Source organism: Copadichromis virginalis, linkage group LG23 (assembly GCF_057382275.1).
Source record: "Copadichromis virginalis isolate Kocher_CV1m ecotype Utaka linkage group LG23, C_Virginalis_male_GT1.1, whole genome shotgun sequence".
Lineage (NCBI taxonomy): Eukaryota > Metazoa > Chordata > Actinopteri > Cichliformes > Cichlidae > Copadichromis > Copadichromis virginalis.
In genome coordinates this window covers 16033281-16051685 of record NC_140639.1, presented here as the reverse complement: position 1 = coordinate 16051685, position 18405 = coordinate 16033281, and the positions used below count along the sequence as shown (strand labels likewise).

The following is an 18405-nucleotide window of genomic DNA, read 5'->3' as shown; positions in this document are numbered from 1 at the left end:
CCTATCACCCAGAAAAGTAAAAAACTGTCAGACCAGAATGGGATAACGATCGTCGCTCAAAAGTCCTGATCTCCCGAGTTCCCAGATGTTTACACACTGAAGTAGAAAAGGCGATGCGACATAGCTGTCACAACTTTTGTGTGCTGCTGCCATCAAATTGAAAATGAGCGAAAATGTTCTTAAAAGTGTATTTTTCCCCCCTATGTTCTGTTGTGAATAAAATATGGGTTATAGAGCTCAAGCTTAAAGCATCAAGTATGCAAAAAAGTTTTGTAATTTTGAATAACTGTGAAAAAATCTGCATTAAACTGTCAACTTTCACTGGATGGAAGGCTGTAGTTGCAATTGCACATCTTTCACTACCAGGAAGGTGACCAAAGCTTCCACTTCCTACGATTCTTTCTCTGTTTGTTTATAAGATTCCGCCTCTTCCTGTGGACCTCATATCATAGTTCACTGACTGTGTGGACTAACTGTGAAGCCAGTCCACAGCTACTCAGTCAGTCATAAACACAGCAACAGCATGCTACACCAGAGGACCTTCAGAAAGACCACCATCCACTGCACCCCACGGTGAGATCACTGCTCTGTTTCTCCTTTTGGTCCAGACCAGATCATACGCATTTCCTTTTTGTTTGTTTGTTTTAAAAACTCTTTTCACTCTTTTTAGCTTTATGTTTATATGACACAAATAAAATACATGTTTTACTGTCAGATTATGAGAATCTGACTAACACATGTACTGGAAAAAACTTTTCTATAGAACCTAAACATCCACATCCACATTTAGATGTCTCTCATTCCACACATTTGTTTTTTAATAATAGAATTTCAACAATAATCTTTAATGTTCTTGGAAAATAATTATATTACAACAATAATAATACTAGTAATAGTATTTTTTCTCAACATGGATTAGTTATAGCCATGTAGAGATGGATGGATGGGATGAGAGTCTGTTTAATGTTAAGAGGCTCAGTTGTAATAACACCATCACATAATCATGAATAGGTAGTACCTGACCATGAGTACTGTCTTTAAAGACTCTGAACCTTTTATTCTTGGACTCTCTTAGAGTAGCTTTGCACTATTCACAGTTCAAAATAATGCTTATTTTTCTTCTTCTGTGTTGATAGCCAGTGCTGTGTATCTGAGATCACCATATCAAGCACACCCCCACTCAATGACATCAAACACAGTCAAGAATAGAAAAAAAAAACTACCTGAAAATTGTAAAGTGTAAATTTAGAGCCATTTGATTACTGAGCTTCCTGCTCTGAGCAAATAACTGTGCATCTCCTGACTTTATTATCTGAAATATTGGCCCTGTTTAATGTGACTTTGATGTATTACACATATTTAATGTATTCCTTTACTTAATTACTCACCAAGAAAGTAATTTTGTGACTTTGTGTTACTACTCATTACATTACTTTTGTGTTACTCTCTAACCAACTCTCTGGCTTGACATGCATTGTGACACATACTAACACCAGTCCCTATCCTAAAGAGCCCATACATACAATATTTCTTTTGTGTTGAAGCTTTAGCACAAAGAAAAATTGAAAACCAGCCCGAAGACACTTCAAAACAATCACCACTGTGTTCTACTGTAGAAACCAGTGCTGGGAGAGAGGGAGGGCAGACTGCCTGCTCATCACTGCCTGCTGAAGATCAGGCTTTGGCTGCTGGGCTGGAATTGGTATCCACTCAGCTTTAACATCACTCTGGGCTTTTCAATAGCTTTGTGTTAACATGCGGTCTGCGCAGATATTTTCGAAAGCCAGTGATGTGTTTGTTTTTGTATGTCCGGAAAACAGCGGCCTGTGTGCAAATATCTGAAGCTGTTTGTAACAAGAGTACAAATATAATCGGAATTGTATTCTGATTACTGAATTTAGTATAATAATGAGTTGCACTGCTGTCTTAACAAAAACGTAATCTATTACTTTGTAGTGCATTACACCCAACACTGGTCCCCTTTAATTTAACTGTCTTGATTTAGAACCAAATAACTAATCATCAAGGCCTAAACAGCTTAGGGCGCCCAGCAGCACAGATAGCCCAGATTGCCCCAGACTCATTGATCAGCATCTAGCAGCTGACAGATGTTTCAGGAAACATCTAGAATAATTGCTCCTATAAAGATTAACATGGCAGACTCTCTAAGAGATATTTTCCCCATCACCTTAGTTGTTCTTTTTTCACCTCTTAGTTTGTTTCCTGTCACTCACTCTTGTTTCCCTTTGCACCAAACACCCTCTCTCTCCTAAATCCCACAATCATCATCACACACTAATTATTAGTGGGAGCAGTGAGGGGCAGTGTGGCTCCTCTGGCTGTTGTTCAGTCTGCAGTATGGGAGGCATGCTGAAGGCTGCCAGAGCTGCTCCATGCCTCATAGACATGGACCGCCTGTTGGCTCAGTCTAGAGGACTCTTATTTGATGAAGCCTCGGATATTAAATGCAAAATGTTCACCTAGCCAGGAAACTTTTTGACTGCAGCTGCGTTTGAAGGTAAGTTCAGACAATTTATGAAACTGAGACAAGGTGAACAACTGTTTGTGAAGCTATTGAGTCCTCTGGTGATATATTTGTGGATTAGGAAGGTGTTTGATTACACTGCTAAAGGTTTCAGAGGGGGTTGGGATTATTGAATATGACAGAGATGCAATCTTGGCATCAGAGCAGTTTCCACACTAAGTGAAGTACCTCTGTCTCAGCTGTGTAAAAACTGCCTTTGTCAATCACTGATAAGAAAACAAAGAGATGCTATTCCTTTTATGACGGTTGTAAAGTCTGATGTGAAGCTTGATCATTTGAGTCGATGTTTGTGTATCAGCCCGGCTGAGGAACAATGTTTAAATTAAACACTGAAAAAAATACATAAAGGCTTTCTATAGCAGGGTGTTAAGGTGTGTTTTCTGATTGGTTCAGCTAGATTATCATCACAAGTTAATGCAACCTCTATGATAGTCAAGCAGAAATGTACTTGCCTGCAATAAAATGCTAACACGGGGCTACAAACAAATCACACGCTTGCACGACTTCATCATTGGCACCACTAAGCTTGTGTGTTTGGTACAATGCTGCTGATTGTCCTTGACAGCTCCTGTAGTCTCATTTTTCCACTCAAACACTGTCAAAAGTCACCAACTGGGTAATTAAAGGTAAAGTAATGTAAAGTGTCAAATGCAAATTAATTTTCTCTATTGTAGGACTCATTCTAGTGGCCTTCTATTATGGTGAAAATATGACATATTAACCAGGAGCTAGAGATGAGAAAAGACTTCTGATTTAAAGGTTGCTCTATATTTTAAATTAGTTATAGTGGCTGTATTAATGATTTATATTAATGATCAAATGACTCTGTTCAGTATGAAAGAGGTCACCCACAGTGACAAACCCACAGAGAATAATATTATTATTATTAATTTTCTATTCTCAGCTCTGTGGAGCTTTTTGAATCTTTCAGCAAGTCAATTGTGAATGTTTTGGGACTTTTTTTTTACCAAACCTACATTTTTCTGTCTATATATGAAGACAACACGGATTAATACAAATGTTAGCATGCAAATAAGACATTTGTAGCTGTTGGTGGTCATGGCGACTATAAAGCCTGCTCATACAAACTACAAATTGTACAAACGGTTGTTATATTTCTAAAAAAAAGAAGTTGTTTTTTCTTTCATAATTCAAGTTTGAGTCTGTTTGTTTTCTCCTTCTCCCTTTGTTCACCATTACTTCAAATGTGATAAGACTTCATGTCCTCATAGCTCCTGTCCACACGAGAACATAAATTTTGCTGCCTTCAGTGTCACATTTTTAAGAATTGAATATACGCATGAGGAAACAAATAAAAATAAAAATAAAAATATAAATTTGATATAGTCTCAAAATGTTTTCTCCATATTTGGACTGAATGATGCCACCACAGAGCTACTGTAAAGTGTAGCTGTTAATTTAATTACAGCAGCAAAATGACTTTCCAGCAGTCTGGATCATTCCATTAATGTTACCTCGCCGTGAGGAGCCGCGGAGTCTGGTTCTCAGCCATTAACACCAGCTGTCTGCACTGCTCTATTAGCAGTCATTGTAACAGTCACAACAAAATATGTGCCAGATGAAGCATCTTTAATCCAGTCTACAGTAAATCACACTGCTTTACCATCTCTTTCACTTTTTCACCTACAGGATGAGAAAAACAGTGAATGTTCATATTATCATGTGGTTTATTGTTTGTTTATATTCTCCTGAGAACCAGCCCATTCATTTATGTCCTCTGTAATAAACATTTGTTTTTGGTCTATATCTTTTGACTTATTTGAGCTATCCTAAAAAGTCCTGATGGACTAAATAGAGGACATCCTGGTCTTTCCATTGATATCTCATGTGTTTGGGTGGCCTCTTTTAGCTCCACAGAGAAAGGAAATCGCAAATAACATTCAATGGGAAGATTAATTTTTCCTCGATTATCAGGATATGAAGAAGTTATGAACTTGCAATTTTATCTTACAAATCTCACCGGACTATTATTACCTAGAATCATCAGATCTACTCATTTATAATAATTGCTCGGATGACCTGTGAATGTCATCCCACATGTGTTTACTGTTTATAAAGACCACATATTACCTCCCTTATTATACCAAAAACAGGAGATCCTGCAATGGCTATTAGTCCCAAATGACAAATAGTGACCTGGTGATTTGAGGTTGTTTTTTGTTTTCTCTGCTCACGTTTTCTGCCTCTCTCCAACTCAAGGTTTAGAGAGGCTGCGTTTCTTTATAAAAACCGTGACTCACATCTCTACACACCACAGGGACCCATTCAAACAAATGGAAAGCTCCATTTCCATTATAAGAGTAAAATCTTAAAGCATGATGAGACGGATGAGATGGATGGCAGCATGCATTAAGGAACATCTTAATGTCTTTCAAGTGACTCAACAGTTATTATCTGGCAGCCTATTAGTAACATGAGATGTCTAGTTGAGTGTACCAGACACTTTCAAAATTTTAAATTCAGAGAGATTTTTCAGTAAATTGGATTAAAATGTGCATAGCATGAAACACAGATATGGGTCGGGAATGGAGGTTTCTTTTTCTCAGGAATGGTCTCTGATGCCTTGCAAATAGGGCGTTATGCAAAACCAAATTGAGCTATGGACTTCAGTATCCACCATTGAAGTCAACCAATATTGTCCATTTCACCTAGTTCTTGATTTAAAGGAAAATTCAATGAAAGCTACATATGTTTGAAGCATGTTTTCTGTTTGCTTGTCAGCCAGTTATGTAATAGCCAACCGCTGATTTCTAATACGTACCTTGCTGTAATCTTGTTTGCGCTACATTGCTTTGCTTCCCTCCCTGAGCCTGGTCCTGTCTCTTCCTGTTAAATGGGAGTTCTTCCTTCCCACTGTCACACGTCTTTGTCAGGGCTTCACAGCTGGTTAATTTCTTCTTGTTTTATTATATTTTAAGGCTAAATAAACAACTGTTACATGGATAAAATTTTAGTGGTTGGCTACTGCATTTGTGCCTTCAAGTAAACAACATACACTTGCTTAACCAATCACATTGCACCTCCATTTTTAAAGTCAAGGGGAAAAGACCCTGTAAACAGAGTTCTAAGAACTACAATGATCCTCAGTTCCTGCAATTATGAAACAAGCAAGGGAGCACTACTTCGAGCAGTTACTATAAAAGTGAAACATTTGAAATTCAATGTACCCTTTGACGTAAGCCTTATTGCTAAAGCACATGCCACATAACTGTAATGCCCCTGGTCTACTTCCAAATAGGAAGATGAATGCCACCATAGCTTCTCTTGCCTCATGTTTCAAATCTGCCTTCTAACTGATGAGGGTCAGTTAATGGGAAAAAAAGACAAATAGATAATGTTCAAAAAGATATGCATCAATGCAGAATGATTTCAACCTAGGTGAAAACAATCCTGTCACAATAACCATTTAGCATAAATGACCTTGCCATAAACAATTAGTTGCTTTTGGGGACAACGTGGCCATCCACCTGGGCTTAACATCACAAGCACATCTTTACTACTTTGTCCAAGCATTTCACTACATATCGTACTGTGTATGACTGTGTACGTGACAAATAAAATTTGAATTTGAATTTGAATTTGAATTTGAATTTTGAATTTGAATTTACTGTTTATTCCTCTTTTATTAGTTCTTTCAGTCACAGTACGTATTTTACAAGCTATAGAGTGCAGAATTTCAATTCTAAACAAAGCTGAACAGCTGTGTTATGCTTTCACGGTCTGCTCAGCAGCCACTCAGAAAAAAGACAACTGCAGATTACACACACTGAACAGATGCCATCCGAATAACCTTCCAGAAACAGACCCATGACATCACTGCTGAGACACACCCTCAGTGGCAACATAAATCTGTTTTCATGGTCACTCTGTGGTGACAGAAAGCGAGTGCACATTACAGAAACCATTAAATTTAAGAGTGAAGAAGTGATTTAGGGGTTTTGTGTGTGTGTGTGTGTGTGTGTGTACGTGTAGGCATGCCTCTGTGTCTAACCCTGTCACAGAGAATGGCAGCACCTGTGGTATCGCTACACCACCTGACGCTCCTGCCTTCCAGGAACACTGAGAGGTTTAAGTTGTCAAAGAGAGACAAGTGCTTAGGTTATGACCTGCTTGAGATGACGCCAGCACGTGTGTGTGTGTGCATCATGTACATGAGGACAGTAATATGTAGGCACCAAGTCCGAGCACGTGTTCATGGCAGTATTTTTGACCACATAAGACTACATTCCTCTGGTGGACATGCTGGCCATGACCTTTTTAACAGACATAGTGGAAAAATAACAATGAGTTTCTGCTTTTTATAATATACAGATTTTTAGGATTACCTAAAACCAACTGCCATCAGATTAAATTCACAATGCACATGATACTAATACATGACCCATGGATACAGTGCAATAGCTGAGAACACCTCAGCCATAGTTTTTATTTTGCAAATATTGCTTTTAGTCTAGTTCTATACATGTGTAATAACATCTTAATCTATTGATTTATTTTATTTTATTTTATTATATTACATTATTTTATTATATATACATATACAAAGCTGTTGTTTCAAATATCTGTCACTTAAAGGTCAAACTCAGAGCATGTCACATGCTCACACTCTGTGTGGTGCCAGACATTAGATGAGGGCAGTATAGAAAAAACAGCATTAAGAAAATTATGAAAGAAATCAGTCAGTTACAATACTGTATAAGATTGAGAAAAAGCACTAGAATAATTGAATCAAAAATAACATAATAAAAACTCTAAAAACAAATACGATGCAGTAAGTTTTATAATTTAAGCATTTCATTTCCAGTTTGGTCGTCAGTGGTTTCTATAGTCTAGTATTGCTTGCAGCATAATTTCTCCAGGTTTCTATTCTTACAAAGTTCTATTCATTGTTTTCGTATTTTAATTTTTTTTTTTATAATATTAACATAAATTTTCCTACTCTCCGAAGCACCTTGGGCTGGAATACAGACTGCATAAAAAACATTGACAGATCCACCATGACAGCGCCCACTAGTCTGTGAAGCGCTTGTGTGAAGCCTCAAGCTGAGCATAGTGTCATCAGCATGTTCCAAAGCCAGGAAAGATGAGTGAGACGTATATTTGACTAAGAAATAGAAGATGCTCCACACTCCCAAGGTATCAACCATAATTCAATTAAATTCAGTTCATTTTTATTTTATTTATATAACGCCAAATCACAACAACAGTTGCCTCAAGGCGCTTTATATATTGTAAGTTAGATCCTACAATAATACATACAGAGAACAACCCAACAATCATATGACCCCCTATGAGCAAGCACTTTGGGGACAGTGGGAAGGAAAAACTTCCTTTTAACAGGAAGAAACCTCCGGCAGGACCAGGCTCAGGGAGGGGTTGAGGGTTGAGAGAAGGAAGACGGGATAGAAGACATGCTGCAGAAGACAGACGGAGATTAATAACAAGTACGATTCAGTGCAGAGAGGTCTATTAACACATAGTAAGTGAGAAAAGTGACTGAAGAAGAAATACTCAATGCATTGTGGGAATTATTTACCAGAATTACAGAGCATTTGGAGACGGATGTTAATCTTGCTGTAGATTTTTATACAGTTAGACAACTCTTTGTAACCTACAGCTGGTCATTAGAAAGAATACAAGTTAAAGCCAATTCCACAATGTCTTTGTTTCAGAGGAGCCATAATATACTAAGAATGAGAACTAATTGTAAAATTGTTTCTAGTTAAACCCAGTGGCCTTGTGCTTTCATTTCTGAAAGGTGCACTAACCTTTCCATTAGAACAAAAATATATCTAAAATGTTGATAGGCCTAGCAGCACTCAACACAGCAGAGCAAAAGAAAGCTCAACAACATGGCCAGTTAAATGGGATATTGATGTTTCAGGATTGCCATAAAACAGGCACAAAGACAGGATAAACTATACGCAACACCAAGACCAAACCAATTTGCTATAATATGCAGCCAAAAAGTGTGACTGAAAAATAAAATTCAAACTGTTTCCTAACAATTTCAATTGTTATCCATTCTGCATTCCCCAGTTGCCACTAAAGCTTCAGGTTCCGCATCATAAATCAGGTCCATCAGGGCAAAGTCAGTCAGTGTTCTGTCAGTCATACTCCTGAGATATGTAGCTAAGCATCATAAAGTGCTGACAGAGTCCTAAGCACTAGCAGTAGATGGTATTAATGGCAGCCATCATGGTTTATGCTCCACATCATGATTCTTGCAGTACAGCGTTTGCAGATTTTCAGCAGGATCTTCACTGCTTAGAATGATTCGCTCTCTGTTTTTGAAAACCTAAAAAAAAATAAAAACTGCTTTAATGTGCTCATTTCAAAATCCAACATGACCAAAGTGGCACCAGAAGCCATGACTTAGAGACTTGACAGTGCCCCTCCCTTCCATGCAGCACGGACACCTCCCACAACCACCCTAAAACATGCAGATGAGGATGATGTAAGCTCAGTGACTGAGATTTGACCCATCAGACAGAGCAGCAGTCAAAAACAGAGCCACAAGGCTTCGTTCGCCCCAGACACAGAGAAGGGGGGGTCTGTGCTGTTTTTTATTTTTAGAACAATCGATCAGAAAACTACATTAATGACAATTTGAAAACAGCAACAGGAGCTTTATGTACGAGAAAATTATTTCATTGTCTCTGACACCGGTAACTGTATTCTTCTTGTTGGGTTTTACTGAGAAATTAAAGCACTGCTGAGGCTTCCTGAAAGGCATCAGTCATAGCATTAGATCTAGTCTTTAGATAAAGAGCTAAATTATCCAATGGGTGAAGGTGTTGTGAAGCATAAGGTGACATGGTAGGGGACAACTGCTCCGACAGTCTGACCATTGACTTTTATCCAACACCGCCGTCAGAAATCAGGTGAGCTCTGTTTCATCATCACTGCTCAGGTGGGAGCCATAAAATCTTAGCAATGCATCCTCTTCTCTAGATTTAGCATTTTCATTTAAACCACCATCAGTATGGAACTATTTGTTACAATATAGCATATTTGTCTGTGTTAGTCCTGGGATACTGAACTCAAGTAAAAGTATTGTTACTTTATTTGCATTTTCAAGCAAAAGCTGAATTTAAAATAGACAAATATTTACACATTAAATGTCAGCCAGTTATTTTATATCTGATGGCTCTCATCTTCTCTGCCACAGACAGAGACATATACGTTACCACCTCATACCACAATACGTGAATTTATGTGTTATTAATTATTAAGCCCTTTTTATATTATATTTACACTTTCTTCGAAGAAGTTCTTAAATTTTATATTAATTTCACTTCTTCTATATAAGTTTTACCTGATTAAGCTATTTTGCCTTGTTATAGTGTATTTATTTTATTAAGCGTTTACTGTTTTAAAGCTCTGTTAAGAGCTGTGTTTAATGCTGTGAAACAGCAACATAAAGGAAGTATATCTTACCTTAAAACTATAAAAAGAAGGATAATTACATAGTAATAAAATAAAAGAATACCATTTATAAATACTGTCATAGAAATATATTTATTCATGGTAAGTGATTTTTATTTTTTATTATTTCTTTTTCATCTTCTTTTTTCCCCACTGCTGATACTGTTAATATAATATAATAATATTGGGACTTTACTTACATAGTAAGTTATTTATTTGCTCAGGTTAGGTGAACAAAGCAGGAAAACATACTAAATGTGCAGAACTGAATATGTTTGTACCTTTTTATATTAATTATAACAAAAAAGTAATTATTTCCTTATTAATAGAATGAGATGAATTGATACATTTTGCATTTACAAAGTCATTCTTTGAAAAAGATGCAGTCTTATGTAATATTGTGGTATTGCTTGCCTCAAAATAGTCCATGCCCATTTCAAGCAAATACCCATTTAAACAGAGCCATGAGCAGAGCCTTGAGCTCTAACAGAGACTCTGTACTTGAGCATGTTCAGCAATACTACTGTAGTATAATGAAACACCAGCCTTACTCACAGGTCTTGAAAGAGTGATACTATTAGCACAAGTTTTTCCTTCCTTCCTGAGAGATTTACAGATTCACAGTCACTTGAAGATGACTCTTGCCCAGCACCGAGCCAGGCACTTGTGTGATATCTCTATGTCAGAAATTGTTTTCATGAGTGTTCAGCTGATCCAATGTGCTGCAGCAAGAGTACTAACAGAGACTAGAAAGACAGATCATATTTCTTCCATATTAACGTCTCTTTATTGGCTCCTGTTAAATAATGAATTCGGTCTATAATACTTCTCTTCACATACAAAGTCCTGAATGATCAGTCCCTCCCTTATTTAAAGATACCACTAATAGTACCAATTTATCTTAATAGAGCACTTTGCTCTCAGAGTGCAGACTTGTTGTTCCTAGGCTTCTTGTCTTATCACTACTCATGTGTTAATAAGCCACCATTGCACATCATTGCTTTTTGTCTACTCTCTTTTGTAGTTGTTCTGTTTGTTCTTTGCGGCCAAAATCCACCTTGTTTGGCCTGGAGCTTTTAATCATGAAGCCATGTTGACTTACAGTCCTTTGTGTTTTGTCTGGAATAATACCTCCGTCTTCAGGTTGGAAACCTCTGATTTAGGCCGTGGTTTACATTTCAGTCATAAAACGGGATTCTTTGCTTCCAGTGTTGACATTTCCCACCACTGATCGTCTTATCGTCAGAGTAGACTTCAGTGAAGGTAAAGTGTCGCTAAGCTGCCCCACAGTGCTGTGCTAAAAAGCTGGTCTGAAACTGTTCACCTCAACCAACAGTACAACACACACCTACAAGATAAGTAAATATTGAGACTCAGGCACCCATGGTTTATCAGCCATTGCCCGATTTTTTAACAGACTGTGTGCACTGGCGTGAATGTGAATGTAATGAAGCATGCTTTAGTCAATATTAAGCGCTGTCATGTTGACCACTTCTGTTTAAGTAGACAGGTGCAAACAGCAGATTTGCTTCTCTGCTTGTTCTCGTCTCTGAAACAATTTTTGTATATAAATTGAAAAACACAAGATGAACATGAACCTCTTTAGCTTTATTTTTTTTCTGCTTCTGCCCTAAGAGCTCACAGAAAACTTAAAAAATGTTATAGTGCTCTATCAGGTTGTTTTTGAACCTTTTTGTGGACTGCATCCTGTTTTTCTGTAGCTAAGGCTTACCATCTGACATGTATTATGATTTAGGACCCAAATGCAGGCTGGGCTAACAAAAGGTGAGCCTTTTATTCACACTGAATCCAGAGTCCAAACCAAGACCAAAGGCTAAGTCCAAAATGGCAACAAACAGAAATCCAAAAATATCAGGGAACCACAAGGAACACATGCTCTGACAAAGAACGAAGACAAGGGCAGGCCAGAGTGACTAAGCACAGACTTATTGGCATAACCAATAAATCAAAATACAAGGAACCCAATAAAATAACCATAGGTACTAACAGAAACTAGAATATTAAAATATCAACAAACTCATGATAGTACAATAATTATTGAAATACAAAGAAATCAAGGGAAACCATATTTAAATCAGAACAATATAAAAGGCAACATAACTGAGGCCGGGGTACAAAGAAACAACCCCAAACCAAAAGCCTTTACTTTGTATTTATAGAAACCAGGAAAACTCCAATAACAAACAGATCGACCGTGACACCAGAGGTTTGCAACTTGTGGTGAATCCTCTGTGGTTTTGGTCATGAAGTCTTCAGATGTTTGTGAACATCCTGGAGGGATCATGTCCTTGACTTGCTGTGCATTCTTACAGAGCTTTTCAGTCAACCTATTAATGGTTTGCAAATGTTTGTCTGTATTTCTGCTCTCTATCTCATCTCCTGGGCACACCTCTTACTTGGATCACATCTTCTAAACTATAAAATGGTGCTATAACTTATAAAACGACACTAGCATTTACATAATATAATGTTTCTTTCTGGTTCAGGTGAGAATGGTGTCTGACCTTGGTGACGTCGGCTTTTACGGACAGTGTGGTGTCTATTTGTGCAGGAGGTCTTAAACTGCACAGGAATGGGTGCAATGTGGAGTGGGTAGTGTGTCCACATACCACTTCATGTGTGACCGTGGAGTTTTTCCATTAATTTACAGACATAAGTGTCCAAATAGCTGACAAATATAACACTCGAAGACACACAGGGCACCCTGCGTAGGCATGCAGTCAGTCAACACGTTCATTACTCATAAATCAGACCCACATATGTTCTCAGTTAAGACACGTGCACAGACACAAGTGCCATTCACACTTATTTTAGCTTACAGCGTAAAAAGAAACTGCAGGCGAACTGATGAATTTAATGCAATCTTGCATGTCCTTGTCAGGTATTAGCAATAAAAAATATTGTTTTAACACTAGCACAACTGATGTTAAAAGATCTGTAAAAATATTTAAAAAATGTGACCCTGGACACATCTACTGTGTGAATAATAAGTCTTACAGTAATAAGTCTACACAGACTTTTGGTTTCATGGGGCACAAATCCCAGTCTCCTGCATGAAAATCCTGCATTAAACATCCTCCCTGCATGGATGTTGTTGCCATGAAGGCAAACCTTTACCTTTTACTGTCCTAGAACACCACACGCTACACACATATACCTTTCACAGCAAGCTTGAAACTCTTATTAATGACTGATGAATAAACTTGGGTGTGTCAGCATTTAATGTAACTGGGTCTCTAGCTGTTTACCATGATGTGAACACACATCATGGTAAACAGCTGGGGTTGCTCTCACCTACTGATGTTTGCTGCAGTACAGTAATGCCTTGGAAACATAGTATTCAAGACATGTTTTGTCTCTAAAGACTGTCTCGTGATTAGGGATGGGTACCGGTATCCGGTGCCATGATGGCACCGGTTCTGACATAAACGGTAGTAACCAGACCGAAAAGCAGCGCACATTTCGGTGCTTTATTTAGGTGCTTCTTTTCCTGAGCTGTGATACGCTTTAGATTCTAGCCAATCATTTTACGTCTCCGAGGATAGTAGGCGGGTCCAGGTACATACGTTCTTTTAGAGCAGAGCTACAGATTAAAAATGCCCAAGGCGAAGCGGTCAAAAGACTGGCTGTACTTCACAGCAAAATATGCAAACTCAGCAGCCTGCAACAAGTGCTTTAAGCTGATACTGTGACACTGTGCAAAGGAGGTAACACCTCAAATCTGATGAAACACCTGGCAACGCATAGCGGTTTTTTTTTAAAAGCCGAGAAATGCGCCGTATTTGATAGCTTGCTGCAAGACCTCACACCGAGCACATCTACTGCGGGTGTGGTGCCTGTTATCGGGCCCGGAGTTAGAGGAGAGTCCTGGCCCCTAGCCCTGCCAGTGTAGCAGAAATGATGACGGATGATGATGGCAGCAGCAGCCGTTCTTCTCTGTGTGAGTCGCTTAATGTTGTTCGTGTGTATTTTACGTTGAGTAGGCTAACCACGTTATTACATTAATGCATGTAAGGTGAACTAGCAAACATCATCATAGCTACATGTGGCTGTCTTCTTGTTTGATGGCAGATGCTCCCTTCACCCTGGCCAAAAAGGCTAAAATGACCAAAGAAAAAGTGGAAAACATGAGAGGTTTTTGGACAAAGTTTGTGTTTTTTCCATTGTTTAAGCACTGCTTCCAGCCAAGAGTGATACCATATATGCCCTATAGCTGCAGAAAAGGCTAACATTGTTATCTTTTTACAAAAAAACAGCTGAACATGAGAGGTGTTTTGGACAAAGTGTGTGTTCTCCATTCCTTAAGCACCGGTTTGAGCACTGTTTAAGCACCGGCACCGTTTCAAAAGTACCGGTTTGGCACCGGTATCGGATAAAACCTAAACGATACCCATCCCTACTCATGATAGGATCACACCAACTGCGATACTAGTGACTTTTCAACTAAAATAAGCCCATCTTCAGCTTCATTTTCATGTTAAAGCCAGCTACATTCCTATAAGGCTTTGTGACTATAGTATGAATGGTTGAGGTACGATTGTCTACAGAAATGCAGAGTTGTCTACAAGTCATTATTTGACTTGGGCTACCAATTAGCCCTCTGGGATTAGGAATTGGAATTGGGCAACCTGATATCGCAGCAAAATGTGTAATAGACACGCCAGTCCACCGTGTCCATTTCACACTTTAGAGAAGTAAAGTGTGAAACAGACAAGCATGCAGAAGAACCAGCAGAGGGAGATATCATATTTCAAGCCAACATGAAAATAATCATGGGAAAGTGTTTCAACACACATTATTACAGTATTTTCATGTATACATAGTAGCCTCCTAGTTTAATTGTTTCTGGCAATTAAGGACCCTGGAATGCACTTCATATGTTTTTGCTTACTTCCAACTTCTTGATTTTAAATATATTATCTCCCCCTGGTGGTAATGCAGCGTGAAATAGACACGGAGGTCTGGCGTGTGTATTACATGTTTTGCTGTGAGACTGGGTTGGATTGGAAATATAGAAGAGTAATTAGCTAGGACAAATCCTAGTACACACCGAACTTCTGTTCACAGACAGGCAAACACCCACTAATGTAATGACAAACGCATTTGTGGTAGTTCCTACTTTCAAATGTGTGATGATGCGCACAATACAGTATCAGCCACACTTTCACAGCTGGTAAGAATCTAAGTATTGTTTCTTTCTTTTTTAAATGTGTGCATTCAACACCAACAGATCAATCTAGAAATACCTTCTGAAGCTGACCAGAAAACTGTCAAGACAATAGAAATTATATCTTGCAGGGTGTGTTGGTTCTTAAATGCTACTTTTTGTATGTTTCACAGTTGGGTCAGCACCTCTGGCAGCAGCAGTGGACTACAATTTGAGCGTTCCTCAGAAAGAATGTTTCTGTGGGCAGGAAGTAAAGCAACAGATGGAAGATCTGATCGCAGGTGTGATATGTGTGTGTAATCGGAAGGTTGCCGGTTCGAGCCCCGGCTCGGACAGTCTCGGTCGTTGTGCCCTTGGGCAAGACACTTCACCCGTTGCCTACTGGTGGTGGTCAGAGGGCCCGGTGGCGCCAGTGTTCGGCAGCCTCGCTTCTGTCAGTGCGCCCCAGGGTGGCTGTGGCTACAATGTAGCTTGCCATCACCAGTGTGTGAATGTGTGTGTGAATGGGTGGATGACAGGTTGTGTAAAGCGCTTTGGGGTCCTTAGGGACTAGAAATGCGCTATACAAATACAGGCCATTTATATATATATATATATATATATATATATATACATATATATATATATATATATATATATATGTGTGTGTGTGTGTGTGTATATATATATATTTATTTATTTTTTAATTAATTAATTAATTTTTAAATTCAGTCTTGCTTATTATTATAATTATAATTAGGAGGAGATGCTTCATCAATATTCACCTTTTTTAGATCCATCTACCAGAAGATTCGTGAATATGAGGTCCTGGACAGGAGGAAGACAGTGACAGCTCTGAGGGCAGGAGAGGACAGAGCCATCCTGCTGGGCCTCAGCATGGTCTTCTTCTCCATCATGATGTACTTTGTTGTGGGAATCACCATCCTGCGCTCTTATTCTGACAGGTAATAGGCTGAATTAATTTCAGTAATATTTAAGAAAGGTCTTGCGAATAATCTTATCAGAGGAGTTTCCTTGGAAACTTTCTGCTGCATATCCTCATAACATCAAGTGGAGTCTTTGTTTTTTTCTCCAGCGTGTGGACCGATGAGACAAGCTGCACTATTGTCAACTCCACTATAGTTTGGGATGTGAACTGTTCATACAGCTGTGGAACAGAGTGCTGGAAAAGGTCTCGCTACCCTTGTCTCCAGGTGTACGTCAGCCTTAACTCATCTGGAAAAGTGGTACGACTGTTCCATAACGAGGAGACGCAGGACAACAACCCTGAGGTACTCAGTAATTGCTGGCATCTTTGGTGTGCACTTTTCCATCCAAACAGCACACAGCAAAAATGAGAGAACAGCAGTACACTTTACACTAGTAGCATAATCTAAAAGAGTTACCAAACACAGCTGTTACTTTCACTCTTCTTCTATCCTGTTCAGTGCTTCTACATCCCAAAGTGCCGTAAGGACTACGCAGCCATGCAGGGCTTGGTTCAGAACATTTCCGAGCGTCTTCGGTCTCAGCACACACTTCAGTGTTTCGTGGACCGCACAGACAAAACAGACAGCGCCATCCTGACACAAATCTACAGTCAGATCGCTGTCTTCCACTCCCTCTTCTGGCCCACCTGCACTTTGATTGGAGGAAGCGTCATCATTGCCATGGTGAAGTTGACTCAGTACCTGTCCGTCGTGTGCGACAGACTGAGCCGCATCAAGAGGTGAAGGGTTTCGAGGCTACAAAGACAAGGGGCAATAAACAGAGTCATGGTGTCAAGACTGAAACACAAAAAGGCTGAGATGTGGTTTGTCTGTGGCAGCTGACACGCTATGACTCGAACATTTTCTGACAATCACAAAGAAGCGTTTCTCTTTGTTATTATGCTTGACTCCAGTGGAGCCTGTGGGTAAATCACAGGATTTTTACTTATGTCACTTGTTACATACATATTTAAGTGCCTTTTCTGCTTTATATGTCTATTTGTTAAATAATTTAGCAAATACTCTTATTAGCTTTTTTGCTAAGAGCTGGATGAGAAGGTCGCTGTAGTGCCAAAGCAACTGAAACAGCTACCCAAGTTTCAGAAAAGTGTAGATCAACCCTCCTGCCAGTTGCTTTTTAGGGCCCAAGCACTGAGAGTGCGAAGGTCCTATTGTATCTGCTCCTTTTCTTCTTCTTCTTATTATTATTATTCAGGCAAAACAAGTGCCTTTTTGAGGGCCTAAATATGCTCAAATTGTCTGATGAGTGCTAAAGACTAAATCAAGTGCACCTGTGTGTAATCTCAGAGGTTGTCTAAGAGAATATTGGGAGCAACAACACCATGAAGTCCAAAGAACACACCAGACAGGTCAGAGATAAAGTTACTGAGAAATTTAAAGCAGGTTTAGGCTACAAAAAGATTTCCCAAGCCTTGAACATCCCACGGAGCACTGTTCAAGCGATCAGTCAGAAATGGAAGGAGTATGGCACAACTGTAAACCTACCAAGGCAAGGCCGTCCACTAGTGATGGCCAAATGAAGCTTTCTGAAGCATTGAAGCTTGTATTGAAAAACGGTTCATTACTTGAAGCTTTTCAACAAAGTCCTCTCTGGTGACATCTTGTGGCCAAAAATATGAAGAGCAGCTTGACTCCACAAAATAAAACCAACTGCTTCATTAAGATTGTTCACCCTACAGACTGGAATTCTGTCTGATATTGGGCTGCTGTTGTGTTGCTTTGAACGTGTATTTTTTGGTGTTAAAAAAATGTGGTTTATTTGTTTAATAAATAATTCTGACCAGTAAAATTTCCTTGTGCTTTCTTTGCTTGTGACTTCTTGATGTTGATAAATACAATAATTGAAAAATACCACATTACATATAATATACATATGATAATGTACAACACTTTATGGAATATGCTTCTGCTGTGAGGTCCTGCCTCCATACACTTATGCAATTAATTGCTAGACAGGTATATTTATAAATAATATTATATTAGGGAAATTTTCCTATACATATTTTTGACCTGGGGGCAGAATTGATTGTGAAATGGAAAGGGAAAATGCTTATGAACTTGCAAATTAAAAACATGGTGCATTTAAGGTAACACTTTAAAATTTTTATTTAAGAAGAGAATTTGTTCCAATGTGCGAAGAGGCTGGAGTTCAGAAAAACTGGTAGAGATGCAGTTATACAGTCTACCTGGGCCCCACAAACTATCAGCTAAAGAGAATAAATAAATGAAATTGC

The 18405-nt window shown here is 38.7% G+C and overlaps 1 protein-coding gene across 2 annotated transcripts; it reads left to right on the top strand.

Moving 5' to 3' along the window:
* Positions 1–515: 515 nt before the first annotated feature.
* On the top strand, positions 516–17276 carry s100p (S100 calcium binding protein P). 2 transcript variants are annotated; one of them, XM_085449496.1, is made up of 5 exons: positions 516–573; positions 15356–15463; positions 15956–16126; positions 16258–16453; positions 16610–17276. In XM_085449496.1, the coding sequence occupies exons 1-5, from the start codon at positions 524–526 to the stop codon at positions 16892–16894; spliced, it is 810 nt and encodes a 269-aa protein (XP_085305622.1). In that variant the 5' UTR covers positions 516–523; the 3' UTR covers positions 16895–17276. The 2 variants fall into 2 exon arrangements, with proteins under 2 accessions (XP_085305622.1, XP_085305621.1); XM_085449495.1 differs by lacking the exon at positions 516–573 and adding an exon at positions 9162–9450.
* Positions 17277–18405: the final 1129 nt, after the last annotated feature.